Source organism: Cannabis sativa, chromosome 8 (genome assembly GCF_029168945.1).
Source record: "Cannabis sativa cultivar Pink pepper isolate KNU-18-1 chromosome 8, ASM2916894v1, whole genome shotgun sequence".
In the NCBI taxonomy this organism is placed as follows: domain Eukaryota; kingdom Viridiplantae; phylum Streptophyta; class Magnoliopsida; order Rosales; family Cannabaceae; genus Cannabis; species Cannabis sativa.
In genome coordinates, this window is record NC_083608.1 from 46613573 (window position 1) to 46635219 (window position 21647).

Here is a 21647-nt window from a genome sequence, read left to right on the forward strand (position 1 = left end):
CAAGAATTATTCCTTTAAAATAAATTAATAATAATAAAATAACCTATAAATACCAAAACTATCATAATATTATTGGCCATAAATTATATAGGGTGATAGAATAAGGTTGAAAGAATCCTATTGATACTATCATTTACTATCATTATTGAATGTTAATCTAACCTATCTAATCTAATTTAATTACAATTAATATATATTAAAAAGCTAATTATGATTTTTGTCCTTAAATTTTACATCTATCAAATCATGTGTCTTAAATTATTCTGGTGGTTAAAAATTTTTACTTAATTTTTTTGTCTAATTTAATTCAATTTTACTAATTCAGTAATTATTTATATATAACCTAGATTTTAATTTTGAATTTTGAAAATTTTGTAATAATTTAGTTCGAACAATAAATTATTTTGAATTTTTTAAAAATTTTAGAATATATAAAGACATTTAAAAAAAATTAAAAACAGCTGCACCATAACTTAAAAGGAAATTTAGTATTATAAATTTTTTTTGAGTAATTATTATAAATATCTTTAAAATTACCCTAATAATAACTTTTCATTTTAAATTCAAAATTAAATATCTAAATTCCCAACCGATTAAAATTTAAAAACAATTTATTTAATTAAAAAAAATCCCATCTATAAATAAACCATGTGTAATTTTTTTTCCTTCAGCAAAACGATATGGTATTCAATATCTGAAAATCATGGCCCCTGGTACTAAGATTAATTTCCCAATTAATTCTCTTCCTATGTTTATTTATTACTTATAACCTGTATTCACTTTTTGATTTGATTTGATTTTTGTTTACAGTGAAATTTGTCAAGAGAGTTGGTCTCGATCCATACCTACCAGAAGAAACGATAGAGGAAATTCTATTGAGATTGCCTCATGAGTCACTCATAACATTCAAATTGGTCTCCAAATCATGGTACAACTTAATTAAATCTGACTATTTTATAAGGAAAAACCTTGATCATCATCATCACAATAATGCTACTATTACTACAGCTTTAATCTTGGCTAGGAATTCAGATTTTCCATCATTCATTAAATCACCACAACATATTATCCCCATCTCTTGGGTTAATCATATTCATGATCATGATCACAGCCTTCGAATCCATAGTTTGAAACAACTCAATTTGCCTCCGAATCCAAGTGAACTATTGGTAAAAGGGCTTCATTGTAATGGCATCATTTGTTTTCCATATAAATATAAATCTAAAATTATCTTTTGCAATCCAACTTTGAGACAATGTAAGATTTTAGACACCCCAGTTCTACCAAAATTTTTGTTTATAGCACATGGATTTGGCTACGACAAAAGAACAAATCTTTACAAGTATGTCATGATTTCACTATCCACACCTAGTAATTCTAATAGCACATTTAGAGTTCAAATTTGTAGTTTGAGTACTACAACTAGTAGTGGTAGTAGTAACACTTGGAGAGAGATTGATATTGAGCCATATAAAAATGTGTTAGTATCACCTCATCATGAGGGTGTGTACTTCAAATCTTTTTATTATTGGATCATTCATGGCATCAAAATTAAAGGAATTATTTCGTTTGACATGTGTAGTGAGAAATTTAGTATAATATCGCCACCTCAGATTGAAGAAAAAATTTATCGTCCAATAAAACTTACAGTGTGGAAGGAAGAATTAGTTCTCTTTACGAGAAATAGAGAATCATTATTGTGTGTACCGTCATTTTCTTTGGATATGTGGGTAAATAATGGGAGCAATTCTTGGAGGAAACATCTTACAATTAGTCTAACAGAATGGTATGTGTTCTACTCTCCCTTGGATTTTTGGAACCATGAAGAGTTGTTGATTAAACCTTCCAATGAAGCCATGGTGTCTTACAACATTCGAACTAAGAAGATTAGGAGACTTGATATTTCCAAGTACTGGTCTCGTTTAACACTCTATTCAAAAAGTCTAGTTTCATTTAACAATTAGTTTTTAGATTATTATTAGAGTAATTTGCGGCAAAACCCCCTCAACTATCAATTTACTTACAAAAAACCATCCAACCTCATATTTTGGTGGGAAAACCCTCCAAAGTACTGTTTCGTTTACATTTTTAAGGTGCCGTCTATTCAGCCTCATTAAGTCCTAATTTTGCCCACGTGGCAATGACACGTCACTAAAAAATTATCCTACATGGCTATATTTTACAAAATAAAAATTAAAATAAAACAAAAAATTTAAGAGTAATTTGCGGCAAAACTCCCCCAACTATCAATTTACTTGCAAAAAACCATCCAACCTTAAAGATTTTTGGATGGTTTTTTGCAAGTAAATTGATAGTTGAGGGAGTTTTGCCGCAAATTACTCTTAAAGTTTTATTTTTATTTTGTAAAATATGGCCACATAGGATAATTTTTTAGTGACTTGTCATTGCCACGTGGGCAAAATTAGGACTTAACGAAGCTGGACAGACGACACCTTAAAAATGTAAACGGAACAGTACTTTGGATGGTTTTCCCACCAAAATATGAGGTTGGATGGTTTTTTGCAAGTAAATTGATAGTTGGGGGGGTTTTGCCGCAAATTACTCTTATTATTATTATGATAGTGATAGACCTCTTTAATGTAATTAATTAATAACTTTTTGTTCTAATTTTGGATGAATGAATTTTAATTATGATATACTTATTTATTATTTCATCTTATGAGAGTTTTTATTTAAATCTTATTTTATCTTATGTTTAGTTAAAATTATGATTATATAAGGATAATCCTGTTTTAATTATTATTTCGATTAAGATAGTTTTTGTTACTATACAAGTATAGTACTACAATACTATAATGTTTTTGAATGGAGTATTGCTATTACCAAAGTACATAATACCATTAGAGGTATACCTTTATAATTAGTTAAAAGTTTTTTATAATTTTTATTAAAATAAAATAAGTAGGACCGATATTAAATTACACTAATAACGATATTACATTTTATAAGAGTGCTAAACATCACTGATACTCTTTAATATTTTTCTTTTGTATGCGTGAATAAGTTATGATCTTCTTTTTTGGAGTTATAAGTTATCTATCTACTGAAAACAATATCATGTCACACCGATGAAATAAATAATCCTACCTAACTCAAACAAATCATATTAGATAACCTCCTTCAGCACAACATAAAATATTGAAATGATTTCGGAGACCTACCAAAACATGAAAGTCAGGATCTTTCAATGTCGTACATACAAGTTATAAAATCTATCTTGTTTATCGTGATGAAATAAGGGGAAATGGCTATCACAATTTCAAAAATATTTACAACATCCAATCTTTATTATAATTGAAGAAAAAAAATATCAATTTATGCCTTTTGATTATAATAAATTGATTTGGTATTATTGGATTGAGAATGAATGAAAAATAAATGTATTCCCTCCTATTTATTTGTATTGGTAATCCATTGCAAATATTCATATGATATAGTCTTTCCTAACCCAACAAAAAAAAAAGTTAAAAATGAAATTTGTAAAAACAAACTTTATGATTACATGAGAAATTTTTATTGGATGAAACTAACATATATTTATTTAAGATAGAAAAGTGGATTGGCTAGTGTAAAAAAACAATAGGAAAACCAAGAAACTCTCATGTTTTCAAGGTTGATGAATTTGATTATAACTAAAAGACAGAAAGACACATAGGCAACAAGAAAGCTAAAGAAGAAAACATGGTTGTGATGAGTAGACTTGGAGGAGTCCAACCAATGGCACCGGAGTCTCCTGGCCCAGCCCCCGCCCCGGTCTCCGGAGATGGAGTTGGCTCAGTGGCACGTAAAACCCCATTAGAGGGCCAAATAGAGTCAGCCAAACTAACAGCCACAAACATGGAAAATGCTATCCAAAACAAGGCAAATGGAGCCCATTTTGGTGTATTTTTGGCCATTTCAAAAGGGTTAGACTTAGTTACTTAGGAGCAATGATTATTATGCTTAGTCCCCACATTACTTAGCTTTATTTATAGAAAGAGTTTGGTTAAGGACACGTCATAACTTGCATGGTTAACCCAAGTTACAATGTCATTGTTCTTATTATGTCATCAAAGTTTGAAATTTTGGTCATGTTAACATAAGAAAATCATGGTTATGTGACTCATAATGCATAATAATTTTATGATAATAACATAGAAGAAAAAGTCATAACTGTGTTTCTTAGGAAACTTCTCAATTTGAATGGTGTGAAAATGTCATATTTTGCTGCTAATCTTAGCTTGGTAGTTGGTGATATGGTACCATAGATGTTATAATCATTAACTGACATTCCAACTAAAATAATTAGTTAAAAAATACTGGATGTGGACTTAATCTGTTTTATATCATAATTAGATGACTTTTTATGAAAATTTGAAAAACTTGTTACTTGTCAACTCAAAAACTTGAAACAGTCTGGGGTTTATTTACCTTGCTTGAATTGACTTTTAGAAACCAAATTTCAATAAACAAAAACAGAAATAAACAGTGTTGCCCAAAGAAATAAACATCAATATCTATGATGTGAACATTTCTTAATACATAATTGTAAAAAAAAAAATAACAGTTTTAAAGAATGAACAACCCTGATTTTGTGCAATAACTCACTCAATAGGTTATATTGAGTAGACCAACAAGAAGTGTGAACTGAACTAACTTGAGAATTTGTTATAAGAACTCACTCAATAGGATTGATTGAGTAAGAGCAATAAAGAAACACCCCTGAGACACTAAAATTAACTGTTTTGTCGGCCTCTAACTCGAAGAGTAATGGCTCTAGATGCCATGGCCCTCAAGTTGGCTCTAGCCAAGGAAAAGGAATTAGTACTAGATTGGTTTTCTCTAGCAGAAGAAAGTGAGCTACTAGTAACACTAGATTGGTTTGGTCTAGCTAGAGAGCTATTACTAATAGTACTGGGTTGATTTGGTCTAGCTAAGGAAATAGAACTGAAAGTACTTGAATGGTTAATAGTACCCCTAACAACTCCAAGAAACTCTTCCCTTTGTAACCTCAGAGCTAAGGCAGCATCCTCATCTTGACTTGGTATCCCTCTACTGCTACTTCTGGTACTTCTATCTCTTGTTGACACCCTAGTAGCTCGATTTGAAGTGACCCCGTCTCCTCCTGAACTCAGTGTAGCGCTGATCTCAATCTGGGCTTGTCTCGTTCTTCTTCCCCTTGCGGTTTCAGCTCTCGTTGTTAATGGTGAATCTTGTGGACTTTCACTCCTCAAACTGTTGTAAAAGGTGGATTCAGTGACTCGACGCTCTGATTCTCGAATGTTCAAGGCTCCAGCTTCCTTTCTTGCAGCAACTTCTTGAGGAAAAAGAAGTTGTATAGTGTTCCAAAGAACAGTATTCACTGTACAGGACCTTCCATTACTGAATTCAAACCAATGATATTAATAATCTAAAAGAAAATTGACTCAAAATTTGGTATGTGAATGGTTTAAAAAAGAGAAATTACCTTATAAGCTGTCTACATTTGGGACACTTCTTCCCACATTTGCTTGCAGAAGATCGCAAACATTTAAGACAGAAACTACACACAAGGAAGAGAAATAAACAATTTTGGTAAGAAACCCAAATTAAAGATTCCTAATTTATAGCTAGAATTTCATAAAGCTAGAAAAAGAATCAACTAGTTTACCTGTGTCCACAAGGAGTTGTAGTAGGTTCAAAGCAAATGTCCAAACAAATCTGTCAAGTTTGCCAATACATACAGTAAAATGACTAGTCTTAGACTATGCTTTAGTCGAAAATTGAACAAAGAAAGAATTACATCACAGAGAATCAAAAAGAATCTTACTGCGCAAGAAAGCTCTTCCCTGAGCTTATCCATACAAGGAAGTCCCGAACTCGAGGCACCAACAACACCAGAGTTCTGTTCAACCGAAATCGCTTCTCCTGTTTTTCCTTTCCCTTCAGCCACAGAAGCTTTCTGTTCTGAATGATCTTTCTTAGTCTCTGTGAATAAACAATTTATTAAAAACCACTTCAACAACTGAAATTAATTTAGGGAAACAAAATAGAATAATCATTAAAAATACCATCTTTTTTTATTTCTTCATCATCAAGATTAAGAGTAACCATAGGAATCGAAACAGGACTACTTGGAACCCTTCGTTTTCTGTGACAAGAAACAGTAAAGTTAGAGACTTTCTCAATTTCCCCCGTTAAAAGGGAAATTAAAATTAAAATTTGGGTGGGTACCTTCTTGAAGTACTCGCCGGTGAGGTCTTGGATTGAAGATCAGAGCGTTTCTTGTGCTTGAAGATGCGATCAGGCGTGTCGTCAACGATGAGGCTGGCACTCAAAAGTGTTTCTTCGTCCCAACCAGCCATGGCTGCCACTGATTTGAATCTGGGACTGAAGACGGCATTTGTGGTAGTAGTGGTAGTGATGGTGGTGGTGGATTCGCCCAATGCGTTCTTAGGGTTTCTTGGACTCACTAATCTGGCTTCGCTCCCCATATTTGGGATTGTTCTCGACGAAAGAAGAGGAGAGAAAGAACAGTGCTCCAGGTTTGAAGGGTATTAAATTTTTAGGGGCTGAATGAGAGAGGATACCGATCTTTAACGGTCGAATTTTTTTGAATTGAGCTATTGTTTCGGCAATTCTAACGGCTCTAATTGGGAACGTCACGTGCGAGGGAGAGTATTTGTAGTTTGTACATCCTAAAAAACAAGAGACAAAACGCATGTCGTTCATGTGTGAAGACAATAATCCTTACAATTATTTATTTTCTATTAAAAAAAGAGTAATTTGCGGCAAAACCCCCTCAACTATCAATTTACTTGCAAAAAACCATCCAACCTCATATTTTGGTGGAAAAACCCTCCAAAGTACTGTTTCGTTTACATTTTTAAGGTGCCGTCTATCCATACACTTCAAAATTGTTTTTTTTTTTTTTTTTTTTTTGTATTTTTACGAAATTCTACATAGAAACTCCTATTCTAACTAACGTTGCAACCTAAATTACAACAAAAAATTGTATAGAAACCCATATTGCAACTAGCGCTGCAACAACTCTAGAAATCCAAATCATAAATTTGAAAAAAAAATTAAAAAAAATTATAGGATAATTTTCCTAAAAAATATTATATTAATCTAAAAAAACAAATTACATCAGTCATGTTATAAGTTTAATACTCTTCCAATAAGTTTTGCCAGAGTAGTAACTAGAAAGTACTCTGTCATTGGAATTTTGGAGCCTAAGCTAAGATGTTTGGTGTATAGGACAAAGTAAATATGCATGAAAATATAAATGGTAATGGTGATGGGTATTTTTATACCGTATTGATGAATTGCTTTTTGTGAATAATTATTCTAATTTTTTATATGACAATATAGATTCTAGTTTAGGTTTTAGTAGTGAGAAGTAATTTAGAATTTATGAGTAAAGTCCTACTACATTGCACCTTCAAAATGGATTATTTAAATTTTATTTTTATTTAAAATTTTTTAAAAATTCATATTCACCTATGTAATAATAAATTATTTTTAGTTTCGATACTCTAAATTATTTAGAGTTTTTTTAAAAAAAAATTTACACAATATGTATTGTCATATAACAATTGGTGTTTCTATAATACGCTACACATTATAAAATGAGTATTCTTTTTGTTTTTCAGTGATCCAAATTGAGTATTTTAAATAGTTTGGACCTTAAATTTTTTAAAAAATTATTTTAGACCCTATATTATTTTAAAAACATTACAATTAGGAGCCTAAGATTATTTTTTTTGAATGACCAAAGTACTCTAATGTATAAAAAAGAATTCCACTATTTTGGACACAATTTTAAAAAATTTACTTAGGACCTCACTATTACTTTAAAAATAATAAAATTAAAATAAGGAACTATAAATCTAAAATAAGTTATTACTTATTAGTCAAAATATTTATAAATATAATCAAACCATTTTTTTTTAATAAAAATACAATTTTATTAACTCTAATCATCAAAAGAACATTATGTAAACTACTCAAAATCGCAGAATCCAAACAAATACAACTAGCATTTTATTACGAAGCTCTAGTCAAATAGTGAGCAATACAATTAGCAGATTGTATTAAAAAGACATTATTAAAACTAAAAAGAATCTGTTTGCACTCTGAAATGCAGAACCTAAAAACAAAAGTCATATCTAATGAACTTCGGATAGCTTGGATCGTGACCAAACTGTCCAACTCCACCACCACATCATGTCGCCCAATTTCTTTCAACCAACTCTATACCTCCTTAACCCTGATAGCTTATGCAAGAACATGATCAACCACCCACATCCGACTTACTGTCTGAGCCATAATAATCTGACTAGAAGAGTTCCGCACTACCCAATCATATCCATACTTCTTCTGATTGCTAAAGATAGTCGCATCGATATTAATTTTAAGAAAAAAACTTTTATACATGGAGAATAAATTGTTTGAATTTATTTTGTGTATTGACATTATTATAAAATGTTATACGTGTAGAATAATACGGAAGAAAAAACCCTCTTTAATTTTATACAGTGTTTATAACCAATTTTAGAAAAAAAAAATATATATATATAGCAAAAAAATTTTAGCACTAAATGAGAAATTAATAATACAATCAGTAGGACCAATTAGATGATTATATTTGTTTTTCTTTTTATGAAATAGAAAATAGACATCTAAATTAAGAAATTAAATATTGTGACATACAAAAGTGAATTAATAAAGACTTGTCAATTGAAGACCATATCATTCATTACCATCATAATCTCAATAAATCTTTGTCTAAATCTTAATCATTTTCTGTCACAATTCACAACAACTGAAAATAGACCATTAATTCTCATTTTACAACACCATTAAAATACAGGCTGTACCATATGGCTCCACACACACACACAAACAAAATTAACTTAAAACCATATAATTAACAACATAAATATATATATATATATACATAGTGCAAAAAGTTAGCAAGCATTTATAAATTCATTTAACCGTGTTATTAAATCTATCTACACAAAAAAAAAATATAATCAATCTCTACATAACTTCATATCATAAGAACAAAAACTACACCTAATTCTCTCTTTTCACCCAACCCAACCCAACAATTCAAAGTTGTAAAATTTCACAAAAAATCATAACAACCCTCTAAGTATCTTCCTCCTGCTCTTCTTCTTCTTCTGATTATTATTACTATCATTATCATTATTAAGTTCCTCCTTTGGTTTTTGCCATGGCAAAGTATGTGTAAAAGGGTCAGAAAAACGCTGAAGAACTCGATCCCTTAGCCCAGTATCTGTAACCTCACAAAATCTATCAGACCAATCAGGTGGCTCCACGGCTCTAGTCCCCAGCCCAGGGGCCCTATCCTTGGACCCCACATTCTGGTCATCTTGCCAATCAGCCACATAAGTAGCTACTCTTCTATAAAACTTGTCCTTAAACACTTCCCATACTTGGTACTTATAATGATTAATAACCATAACTCCTCTATCCACATTCACGTAATCAAACCCATTCTTTAGATGAAAATGGTGCACAACATTGATCAGAGACGAATTCAGTGCTTCCGGTTTCACAATACTCTTGTGTCTCTCCGCAATAGCAAGACGACACGTGTACCCCACAGTTACTCCTTTAGATGGCACGTGTTTAAGCCCCGATGGCCCGAAACTGTGACAGGACGTACGAAGCTCCGCCACGTGTTCGTTGTGCTCCGTCTGATTGGTTAGAACATCGTGAAGGAGTAAATTCGTGGGCAGGTGAATGAACTCGTCCACGTCTATAAACCCAACCCATTCGCACGTGTCTCGTGCCCGAACCGCGCAGTGAGCGAACCCGGCTTCTTGGGTCTTCACCCACGGCCACACGTGCCGCGTGATGTTGTATTTCTGGGCTCGTAACGACTCGACCACTACATCGAGATCGTCGTTGCTGTTGTTATCGTAGATGAACCAGCGTTCAACTCCTATTATGGAGTGGTACATAACCCATTCCTTCAAAAACCGGGCTTGGTTTCGGACCATGGTACATACACACATCTCGTGAGCTTTTCGGGTCGAATACGGGTCGGGTTCAGTTCTAAGTTTCGGTCGAGCTACGGTATTTATGGTTCCCCTACCTTTCATTCGTACGGAGACCTTGATGACTGAGCTGTTCAGTCTCATCGAGCCACTCAATAATGTCAGAGGCGTTTTGCACCGTACGATCTCCTGTGCGATTGAGATTACTTCTGATCGGAGAAGGAATTTGGGGCTTTTGAAATCCCAGCCGTAAACGCATTCGAATTTCGAAGCGTTGGAGATTCTTTCTGGCCGTAGATTAAATCCTTTGACGAACACGATCGTTGTGTTGTCCCGATCGATTAGGGCTTCGTACGCGAGCGAGTCCCATCGATTGTTCGTTGGGAGATAAACTGGGATGTCGTCGTCGTTGTCTTTAGGTTTCAATCCGGCCGTTACCGAAAAGCCACGTGGCGGGAGACGACACCGTACGATCTGACTATTAGGCTCGTTACGGTCCACGGAAATGGGTGACTTCTGCACTAGTCTTCGTTTGGTGGAGATGTTCACAGAGGAATAAACACAATCTATGTCCTCTTCTGTAAATAACTGAGCCGACCGAGGGTAACTTAGGAAAACTAAAGCTTGATCCGGTAGAATAATTACTTCTCTGATAGAAATCGAGGAAAGGATATCCAATGAGTTGCCGGAGATTGATTTCTCCGGCATAGCTCTCCATCTTAAAATTACTACTGGTTCGATTTTACCTACTTCAAAAAAACAAAAAAATAATTTAACACATTTTTTTTTTCAGAAAAGAGCGGCAAAAAATAAACAAGGGTTTGTAGTACCTTGAAAGAGAATACGAAAAGTGGAGAAGGTAAAGCCGGAGATAAATACGCAAGTGAAGACGACGACGATGGTGCACCAGAAGAATCTGCTCCACGAAACGACGACGTCGCTTCTCTTTCTACGATCCTTCATTTGTGAGTGAAACCACGTTACAGAGTACAACAGACAAAATCGATTCCTCTTCTTCTTCTTCTTCTTCTCCTTCAACCTCGTTTCTTTTTTCCATAAATTAATGTTATTTTCTTTTCTTAATTAAATAATTTTGAATCAAACATTACATATTTATGTATGAAAAAATTGAAATGTATATTTGAAGCTCTCTGTCTATGAATCTCATGGAGAATGAAAATGAAAAATAAAATAATAATTAATTAATTAATTAAAAAATAATAAAAGTGGGATTTGAGAGATTTTTGGGACTGTTGCGGAGAGAAGGAGAGAGAAAAAGATCATTTCTAGTTGTTTCGACTGTTCGAATCGAATCGTTAACAAATTCTCCAGGCTACAATCTCCTGCACCTGCGTTTTTAGATCAATGTTCATTGTCAACCAATTAAATTATGACATGTAAGACTGCGTTCTCGTACAAACTTTTTTTGATTGGGTGTGTGTTGGAGGTGTCTTGGGGTCGAGTGCAGAGGATGTTGGCTTACGTTTCGTGTTAATTTGTCTAAACCACGATGAATCTTTGTGCTATCACGTCAATGATGGGGCCCACTTTTGTGGCCACGTGGACCCACTGAGGGATTCAATTGCCACGTCATGTTATGGGGCTTTGAAAGGAATGTTTTCCGAAAAGGGAGGAGTTTTTTGGCTTCTTCAATGGTACTCAAACGCACCGTATTGTTTAAATTTTTCAGAAAATTATTTGTTTTTTGAATAGGGACAAGTGTGGCACTAATTAATGCTTTGAGATTGTGATGTAAATGAAACTTAACAAGTCCCAAGTCAAATTTATAGTGATGATTATTGCATAAAAAAGACTCACTTATGCTTTAATTGTTTTATTATTAACTTTAATATAATGCTTATCTTCTTTCTTGCTATTTGATTATACATTGGTTGAAATGAAAACTAGTATTTTTATGACTGCATATTTTCTTGTAGGTTTTAACTGAGTGAGGCATCATCAAGTTTTTTCTTTTCATTAATGAAAGTTCCATTCCTTTCCAAAAAAAAAAAAAACAAATAGTTTGTGGCTAAATTTCTTGAAAAATCTTGGTACAATCAATCCTTAGACTGAAATTTTGGAGTTGAACTTCTCAATCTATACTCTTTTCATTCAACTTTAGTTTGTTAAGTGCTAAAATTAATTATTACGGTGTACAAAAATATACACGTGGTAAAATTTTATTAGTCTACATAATATTAATAATTTAAAAAATTTAAAAATTAAAAATAATTAAGAAAAAAAAACAAATAATTTTTTTAAATAATTATTTTTTTCCCTTTTTCTTCTTCTTTCTTTATTCTTCCTTGATGAAAACTCTATTATGAAAACTCTTACCCTAAATCACTACCTCTTCTCTATTCCTCACCACTCTCTCTCCCTCGCGGTTCTCTTGCACAACAGTGCTCCCACAGACCACCACGAGCTCTAGTCCCATAAACTTAGAAAATCCCCCTCCCAAGCTCTCTCTTCCTCAATCTTTCTCTCTGTCGTCATCCCACTTGTCGACGAAGCCTTGTGATCTACGATGGGCATTGAGATTTGAGGGTGAGCTTGTAGACATCGAAACAAGCTTCGACTGAGTTGGAAGAGCTAGGGTTAGCAGAAGCCGTAGATGAAGCAAAGGGGATCAAACTCTAAAATGGTGGTAATAGATTTTGAAACTTAGTGGAATAGTGAAGAAAAAGTGCCCTCATCATATTAATAACTAGTTGGAAAGAGAGAAAATGGGTGTTTGAGAATGGAAAGTGAAAAAGTGGAGAGAGTTCAAAGTATGTCTCGAGCATATTTTGCTTGACACAAGTGAAGACCCTGTTCAGTGTGCTGAACTTCAATACACAGGAAATAGTACAGAGGACCTAGATCTTTGAGAGAGAATTAAGTATTGAGAGTTGAGATGAGTTCAACAATAACATTATGGTCACTACCTGTGATGATAATGCCATCCACATACACAAGTACCAAAGTGACAACATTTGCAGTAAGATGGATAAACAAAGTGTAATCTGAATTTGATGAAACAAAACTAGGAGACAAAAGGTTATTTTGCAGCTTGGTGCGAAATTCAAGAATTTTAGATGAAACCTTCAAGGTGAAGTGTTTTTCCAAGGTATTCAAAATCTGGTGCGATGTGTTACAGCTAACCATTCTTGTCAGCAAGCTCTCTGTCATGGATGACAATAACCACGAAACCAGGAGCTGATCTTGCACTTCCCATTAATCAATTTCCTTTAATTGCAGGTAAGATCTGTTGTTTCCACAACAAGAAGTTATGATCGTTCAAATGGATCGAGATGCTATGATTGAAGAACATTGGATCTTGATTCACACGTTACCTGCCGAGAGCTTGTGATCCATTGGCCTCTGCACCAGCAACATTGTTTCCCACAATTGCCATGTTAGCCACAAGGGACGGAAAATATTCTAATATCATGTTAAACCTTCTAGTCATTGATGAACATGAAGAACAAAATCCGAAAGGAAGAAGAAGAAGAGGAAAGAAAGAAAAAGATTGAGGATAGCAAAGAAATCTTATTCATTCAATGAAACAATAGAGTGTTTATATACATTGAACAACATCAATAACAGAATCCAACTAATGACAAACTCTGCTGACTAGGACAGTTGGAGCTAATGACTAACTAAATAATCAGCTTTAACAGGTCTCATCTAGTTTAATGTAATAATTTTTAGAGAATATCGCTAGTCAAGCGCAAGACGACATATCTAGAGGTGTTAGGCACTACTGATGTCTAATAATAATACTCATTTGGGTTTCGAGAACCTTAACGATTCGGTAGCTAAGTGGGGGGCTAGATTATTTTTGTAATGGTCTTCTTAACTTTTGAGAAGTGAGTCAACATACCAAAATTTTATTTTTTGCTTAATGAAGTTTTTCTTATTTTTCAATAAATAATAATAATAATAATAATAAAAACACAACATGTATATGCGTAAACAAAAAAAAAAAAAGGAACACCACTTGGTTCATAAAAAGAGTTGTTTCTAAATAATAAATTTGATGAATAATATAAATTATTGGTGAATAAAAGTGGATACAACTCTTGTTTAGCTATTTTAATTTATGAGATATATTCTTTTATTCAAATTTAAATAGTAATTTTTTCAAAAAATATATGTTGATTCCATTTTTACCTTCTGGAATCCAAACAAATTTCTTTCCAGAGTTGTATCCACTAAAAGTTGTAATTCACAATCAATCTCTTCCTATAAATCATCAGTTTTGGTACCAAAATTGTAATCTGAAAAAAATTCATTATTTAAGACAAGTAAATGGAGCTTAGCACAATTTTCGTAAACTCCGAACCAAAAGTGGGCCCCAAACAGAGCCCATTAAGACTTGGACTTAAATCATAAGTAATTGGGCCGGCCTGAAGATCAAGCACTGAAAGCGATACAAGTGAAAAAAAATACCTTAGGCTTGGAATTTTGTCACACACAACATCGAAACTCGAAATTCCTCCACTACTTATTGAATTATATTTATTAAGTAATAAGTACCCTTTTGGAGTTACTTCATCAAAGATTCTTATATGTCTTTTTAAGTGGATTTTTCACAACCAAAACTTGTTCTTAATTAGAACCATCATTCATTTACAACTTACTTAATAATTCATTAATTAATAACCAACCAATGAATTTTTGTCTAATATGATGTCATGCATGTCGCAAGTGGTATTCTTTTTAAGACCTTAATTTTATCTACATAGATTTCATGTTTCTTTTCTTTATTTATTTTAAAATTAAAATACCATAAATATGAGGATGTATATTATTAGCCCAACCAACATCTACCAATTTACAAATAATACATACGAGGTAATAAGATTAAAAAAAAATTAGACCCATTTGTTGGGTTAATTAATTATATAAATGTAATAAAAAAAATTAAATTGGTTACTTTTTTTACATATATTGTAACGTCCCGATATTTTACTTTATTTTACCAAAAATACTATTTTCATGCATAATTTGAAAAGATAAAAAAAAAAAAAATTTAAATACAACAGTGGATTTTAAAAATCAAAATGCAACAGAGAAGGATCCTTCATTTGTAAAACAAGATACAGTAAGTAAATAATTTTAAATAATGCATTTCCACTGTGTTAGATTTATCAACTGTTTAAAATAAAACTAAGGCACCGCCGACGTTCTAGATCGTTTGTCCGCCCGTAGCCGCTCACAGTATACGTACCAGAACTGACCATGCTCACTATACATACTTCCCTGTCTAATACCTGTAGGGGGAAAGTAAGGGGGGTGAGCTAAAAGCTCAGTAAGGAAATGCTTATCAAACAATACCATATAATATCACACATACCATTAATGTATTTATTAAGTTTTAGCAATATCATACATGCTCTTTTATAACTATAACCAAATAACTGTACATATGGAAACCTTTATCATACAAGTCTATACTATTTGTTCACACCGTACACATATACAGAGATCATAACTCCAGTATCATACTCATAACATAATCATATCAATACTATAAATAATAATGTCATTATCACAACATTGGCATATCATAGCCATTACTTACATAACCCGGGCCTAGCCTGACCCTACAATATCCTGGGCCTAATCTGCCCATATAATAACATGGGCCTATGCAGCCCTACCATTGTTATAGGATAGGGTATCTCTATATTCAACAGTAACATCACTGTATCATACCCACCATAACAATCTCATACACGACTTAGTAAAATGCAGGGTAGGGTATCTCTACATTCAACGACCTTATCCCGTATCATACCCCACCATGGTCCCCCCACTTTACCTGAGACGTTAGCATACAACATACAACATGCAACATACAAATACATCATACAACATACAACCTAAAACATACAAATACAACATACAACATACAACATATACAATTCATACAACCATAATCTATGTATCAATTCACAAACTCATATTGTGTCCATACCACACATTCTCAGTACCATATACATATTCATAATAACAAATCATAAATCATATTTCAATACATAAAGAGTTTAAATTTATGCAGATAAACACATACAAAACTATCTAATTTCCTTACCTCTAACACTATAGCCTAGAAATGCCACCTCTCTTGACCAAAATTAACACTTTTATCCACTGTAGGTATAGGACTACACAGTTGAAGAGGGCTTAAATGGATTGATTGGTACTACCTATATCAGCAAGGTGCATCTTGTTTTTCGGTAGCCCATCTCAAAAGAACTCCACAGTTAAGCGTGCTTGGCCTGGAGCAATTTCAAGGATGGGTGACCTCCTGGGAAGTTTTCCCAGGATGCGTGTGAGTGGGGATAAAGCACGCTGAAAACACTCGTGTTGGTCTGTAGATTCAGTCATCAATCCAGGAAGCAGCCAAAGTGGCGTACTCGTGTATAAGAGCCATTAGTCTGTGGGTGTAAGGGCCCAATGGAGGCTTGAAGCGGGGATGTCACATATATGTTAATTTATTATGGTGTTTGTTGACTAGTATTTTTAATACGAAACCGCCAAAATGAAGAGTACCAACACTAGCTACTAGCTATAAGTTGGTCTATAATATTGTATGATGATATATATATATATACACATATACATACATAAAGGCTATATGGACCACAAAACCAGATATGTGTTTTCTGCATTATGTTATGGCAAATTATATACCAAAATGGCATTGATTAAAGTGTTCATCATCCAAGTTAATTAAAGATTAAAAAGAAATTAAAGGTTTTATTTATTTATAAATTCCAGCTAAGAAAGCCAATTAAATAAATAAATAGAGTAAAATAATTAATTAATGGTATACTTTTGCAGTTGAGTCTGGTCCCAAATGTTTGTGTCTTAGATGACCGTGCATCCCAAAAAGATTGTTGGGAATATTCTAATTCATGAACCAAATTATAATATCATTCATTGACTCACAACTAATTAATTTTTTTTTATATATATCTTAATTAATATAGCAATATTGTACTGTACTTTGTATGTTATTATTTATATGTATACAAAAATATATACATACTTTGAACTAAAAATATATTCGTTTTCAATTCCTAATTATATCATAGTTATTATTATTTCACAAATATGTTTGCATGAAATGAGACAATTATGAATTCAACCAATATCAAGAATTGAATATATATCACCATTTTTCTTTTAAAGAATATGGACATTGTAAAGTGATGAAAGTATTTCTTCAATCAAATTAATTAACTTTATTAAATGTTAAATTTTAAAAGACATGCTAAATCAAAATGTAACAACCCTGCCCGAAAAATACCAACAAAAAAAAATGTGGCTAAGTGAATTATATTCCTCACTATACAGAGATGAAAAGAAATTTTACTGGATGATGATATATTGATAAGTAACAAAGCTATAAATTAATCACCAAGATTATTAGTATTTAGTATTGAAGGTAAGTAAAAAGTTAATAATTTATCTAGGTCTGGTCAAGAGTATAAGTAAGAGATTATTTGATAAAAACATAAAAACAACAAAAAAAAAAATTACAAAAATACAATTTCATGGAATTTTAAATATTTTTACGATTTTTTTGATTTTATTTACAGAAAATACGGATTTTTTATGTTGTAATCTTATTAATTTGTTGTTGATTTTTTGTTATATGTATGTTATTTTTTGTTGTTATTTTGATGTTACTTTTATGTAGTTATATTGTTGATTTTATGTTGTTTTCGTATTATTTTTTGAAAAACCGTAAAAATGTAAATATTTTACAAAAAATGGTACCTTATGTAATTATTCCTATAAGTAAGATAAGTAAGTTAGGTAGCGCCCACTTAATCCAAGGGCTAAGAAAAACAAATTTCTTTTTAAAATTACACATATTTTTTTACTAATTTTGAAAAATATTACAATTCTTTTCCTAAATAAGAGCTCAAAAATATATATATTTTTTCCTATAACCCACTAAATTTTGGTGCTAACCCTAAACTTACCAAGAATTCTATCATTTCATAGTTGAAGATTCGAAAAAAACTAGTTTTGTTTGGTACAAACATGATTAAAAAATATATTATTAACTATAGGCATGAATGAGTTAAAATGTTAACTAATAAGTAATATATATATTAATTACAAGTGGATAGTTCCAAAAGTATATCCACGTTTAGATTTTTTTTTTAAAAAATATAAATGTTGAATAGGAGCATGGCATGGCATGGCATCTGTTATAGGTGTTTTTTTTCTCTTAAAACTTTCTAAGAAGCCAAAAAAGAGTTGCCTCCAACGACAAAAGTGGCCAGCCTTAAGGGGCCAAAGAGAATCCTACCAATTCATCATTATACAAATTATAATCATTATTTTCTTAATTTAATTAGTCTTGCCTTAACATTTTAATGATGACCAATTAGAATATTACAGAGGCTGCAAAAACTATTTTTTATATGCATAATTAAAAAAAAAAAAACACTAAGTAAGTTTTGTCAACGTATATACCACTCACGTAGTACTTTGGTTTCTATTTCTTTCTTTCTAGTACTTATTATTATTTTTTTTCCCTTCGTAAATTTTTTAAATAAATATATGACTTTTTCCATCACACTAATTAATATATTATATGGGTGTGGTACCAAATATTTATATAATGAAATCAACAAACTGAAATAATAATTAAAAAAATTAAAAAAAAAATGGTTTTCTCAATCAATCATTAATCTCCCCTTTAAAACAACATATTGCATTATTTTAATGTCTGAAATTAGCTGTGAGAATCTTTTGCTTGGACTATAAGGAGAGCTTAATAAGCACCCCTTTTTCTTTTCTTAACTTAATTTTATTACCAATCAAAATTGATATGATAAAACTTTCTTCTCATATTTTGGGCTTTGTTTGAAAAAAGAAGAAAATATGGGAAGACAACCTTGTTGTGACAAAATTGGCCTAAAAAGAGGTCCATGGACAATAGAAGAAGATCACAAACTCATGAACTTTATTCTCAATAATGGTATTCATTGTTGGAGAATGGTACCTAAGCTTGCAGGTATATATATATATATACATACATCTTATATTAAAATTTTCTTTTTATATAAATATATTAAATTTTGTGTTATGTTATAGGTTTGTTAAGATGTGGGAAGAGTTGTAGATTAAGATGGATTAATTATCTTAGACCTGATCTTAAGAGAGGAGGCTTTACAGAATTGGAAGAAAATCAAATCATTCAACTACATTCACGTCTTGGTAACAGGTAACAATATAAATATATATATATATATTTATATAATAGTGTTACTAAAATTTATATTTATATGTATTAATTTTGGTGTTATTATTTAGGTGGTCTAAAATAGCAGCCCATTTTCCTGGTCGAACAGACAATGAAATCAAGAACCATTGGAACACTCGAATCAAGAAAAGACTTAAGGTACTTGGTGTTGACCCAATAACACATCAAAAAATATCATCATCATCAGAAACAACAACAACAACTACTACTAATGATGATCATGATCATAAGAATGATCAAGATGGTCAGTCTAAAGTAGATGATGATCAAGTTGCAAAATCCAACAATAATGATGATCAACAACAAATAAGTACTATTACTACTACTACTACTAGTAGTAGTACTAATATTCATGATCATAGTAATAATGATGAAGTAACAAAATATTATGAGGATGTTTTGTTGGATAATAATTTTGATGATCAATTGTTGGAGTTTCAAAAGTTTGATTTTAGTACATGGATGAACCAAGAAATTATAATCAACAACAATGGTAGTACTACTCATGTTGATGATGATCAGAGTAGTACGTACTTGGATAATTCATTGTTCTCATGGGAAGTTTTTAATAATCATCATCAACTCGACCAAGATCTTCTCTTCTTCAAAAATTATTAATACCCCCATTTAATATATATATATTTTTTACATGTAATTTATGTTTGAAAAAATTACTTCATGATCATGATATATCATCGTGAGTGTAATATATTTATATATTATATAATATGTGATCGTATATGTTTCATCAAACTTTGATCCTGTATTGATCATATATAGTTTTGTTTGATTATCGAGGATTTTTTATTATAATTATTGAAAGTGTAGTTTTAATTACTATATAGAGTAAACAAAATTAATTACCATAAACTCCATATTTATTTATATAATAAAATATATTGTAATATATTTTCTAGTTATGGTTTCACTATCATCCGTACTGAATTTATAATTTTTATATTATATGTATTATGAGATTGACCAGCTCTCGTCAATAAGCGAGGGGGTTTTTATAGTAATTAAGCTTCAACTATATATATTGTGATTACATTGCATATTATCATTTTTTATGGAGCTATAACAAATGAAGTCACTTTTTTTTCCTTTGTAATATTATTTAATATATATAGTATAGTTAAATAACTAACTGTTTAATTAATTAGCACTGTCAAATTACTTCACTACACACACTTTGAATACGGTCATATAAGTTAATAGTCAAACACAGTCAAAGCTAGGTTAATATACATAATTACTTAATTAATTTGGCAAAAATATTAGTATTAGGAAGACGGAGGATTTTATTTGACCAATGTAAAATTATTATGTATCTGCCTGTTAGAAATTGATGTTATAACTATATACAAATTAAATATTCTTATCAATTATGTGTAATTTTTCTTTATATTAAAATTTTGAATGGGTATTCTCTAGTTGCTTTATTATATTTTAAACCCTCGTCCAAGTGTTTTTTTTGCTAATAACAATTAAAGCGTAAATGAATGTCATAATTAAGATATTATTAATTATTATTGTGTCTACTATATATATTTCAAATAATAATTATACAACAAGTAATATTTAAATAATAATAATAAGTTACGTCTAAAATTTAGCTTCAATGTTCTTGGCTTTTAATTTGATCAACGTATATATGCAGCCCTAGCTAGTCTATATAATATATATCGATATCAAAAATGAAAAACATGCATTTGCCTTATTTTTTCTTCTAATAATTATTAGCTAGTTTGCTGAACTAAGAAAATTCTCGTCGTGCTAAGCACTGGAATTAATAATAAAACGAATCTTGTAATACTTAGTACACATTTTTCCTCTCTAACTATTTCACATATATATAGAGAGTATATAATATTTATGTATATATATGATTCTTACATATATTAATATTATACATAAATTATATATAAGTATAATATACGTGCATGCATCTGGGGAAAGTAATCCAAGATGGAACCGCACTAATGAATCATCATATCCCAAGTAATAGACAGATTAATTAGGAGCAATTATTTGTTTTCTCTCATACATTTATATATATTTTATGCCTAGTTATGTTTTAATTAATAATTTATAACGTAGGATTTGCATTAATTATTATTATATTATATATATCATGAAATTAAACAAACCATAATCCATATAGTTACATCTCAATATATACAGAGATATGTTTGGCATTATTGATTAATGTCCCTCTCTCTCCATATATATATATATGACAATAATAATTTAAATTGAGATAACTTGAAGTAAGGAAACATCTTTGGAATTTTGTTTTTATTTTTTTTATGATGGTGTTCGTTATAGTTATAATTATTTTTAATTTTGAATAATTT

General features: G+C 31.2%; 4 protein-coding genes across 5 annotated transcripts; 2 read left to right on the forward strand and 2 right to left on the reverse strand.

Moving 5' to 3' along the window:
* Positions 1-797: 797 nt before the first annotated feature.
* LOC115700324 (F-box protein At3g08750-like) lies at positions 798-1975 on the forward strand (the record flags this gene model as incomplete). Its single annotated transcript, XM_061102291.1, has 1 exon — positions 798-1975. A coding segment is annotated over one exon (1167 nt), but the record flags the coding sequence as incomplete, so codon positions are not given.
* Positions 1976-4491: 2516 nt separating this feature from the next.
* On the reverse strand, positions 4492-6715 carry LOC115699500 (putative E3 ubiquitin-protein ligase RING1a). The gene is made up of 6 exons (XM_030626949.2): positions 6214-6715; positions 6051-6130; positions 5810-5967; positions 5651-5700; positions 5468-5542; positions 4492-5382 (listed from the first exon to the last, which is right to left on the reverse strand). The coding sequence occupies exons 1-6, from the start codon at positions 6471-6473 to the stop codon at positions 4737-4739; spliced, it is 1269 nt and encodes a 422-aa protein (XP_030482809.2). The 5' UTR covers positions 6474-6715; the 3' UTR covers positions 4492-4736.
* Positions 6716-8892: 2177 nt separating this feature from the next.
* LOC115699499 (glycosyltransferase family 92 protein RCOM_0530710) lies at positions 8893-11394 on the reverse strand. 2 transcript variants are annotated; one of them, XM_030626947.2, is made up of 2 exons: positions 10844-11394; positions 8893-10762 (listed from the first exon to the last, which is right to left on the reverse strand). In XM_030626947.2, exons 1-2 carry the CDS (start codon positions 10974-10976, stop codon positions 9126-9128), a joined length of 1770 nt encoding a protein of 589 aa, XP_030482807.2. In that variant the 5' UTR covers positions 10977-11394; the 3' UTR covers positions 8893-9125. The 2 variants fall into 2 exon arrangements, with proteins under 2 accessions (XP_030482807.2, XP_030482808.2); XM_030626948.2 differs by having other exon boundaries at positions 8893-10759; positions 10844-11393.
* A 7396-nt stretch (positions 11395-18790) lies between these two features.
* LOC115700325 (myb-related protein 315-like) lies at positions 18791-19908 on the forward strand. Its single transcript, XM_030627894.2, has 3 exons — positions 18791-19041; positions 19122-19251; positions 19341-19908. The coding sequence occupies exons 1-3, from the start codon at positions 18909-18911 to the stop codon at positions 19906-19908; spliced, it is 831 nt and encodes a 276-aa protein (XP_030483754.2). The 5' UTR covers positions 18791-18908.
* Positions 19909-21647: the final 1739 nt, after the last annotated feature.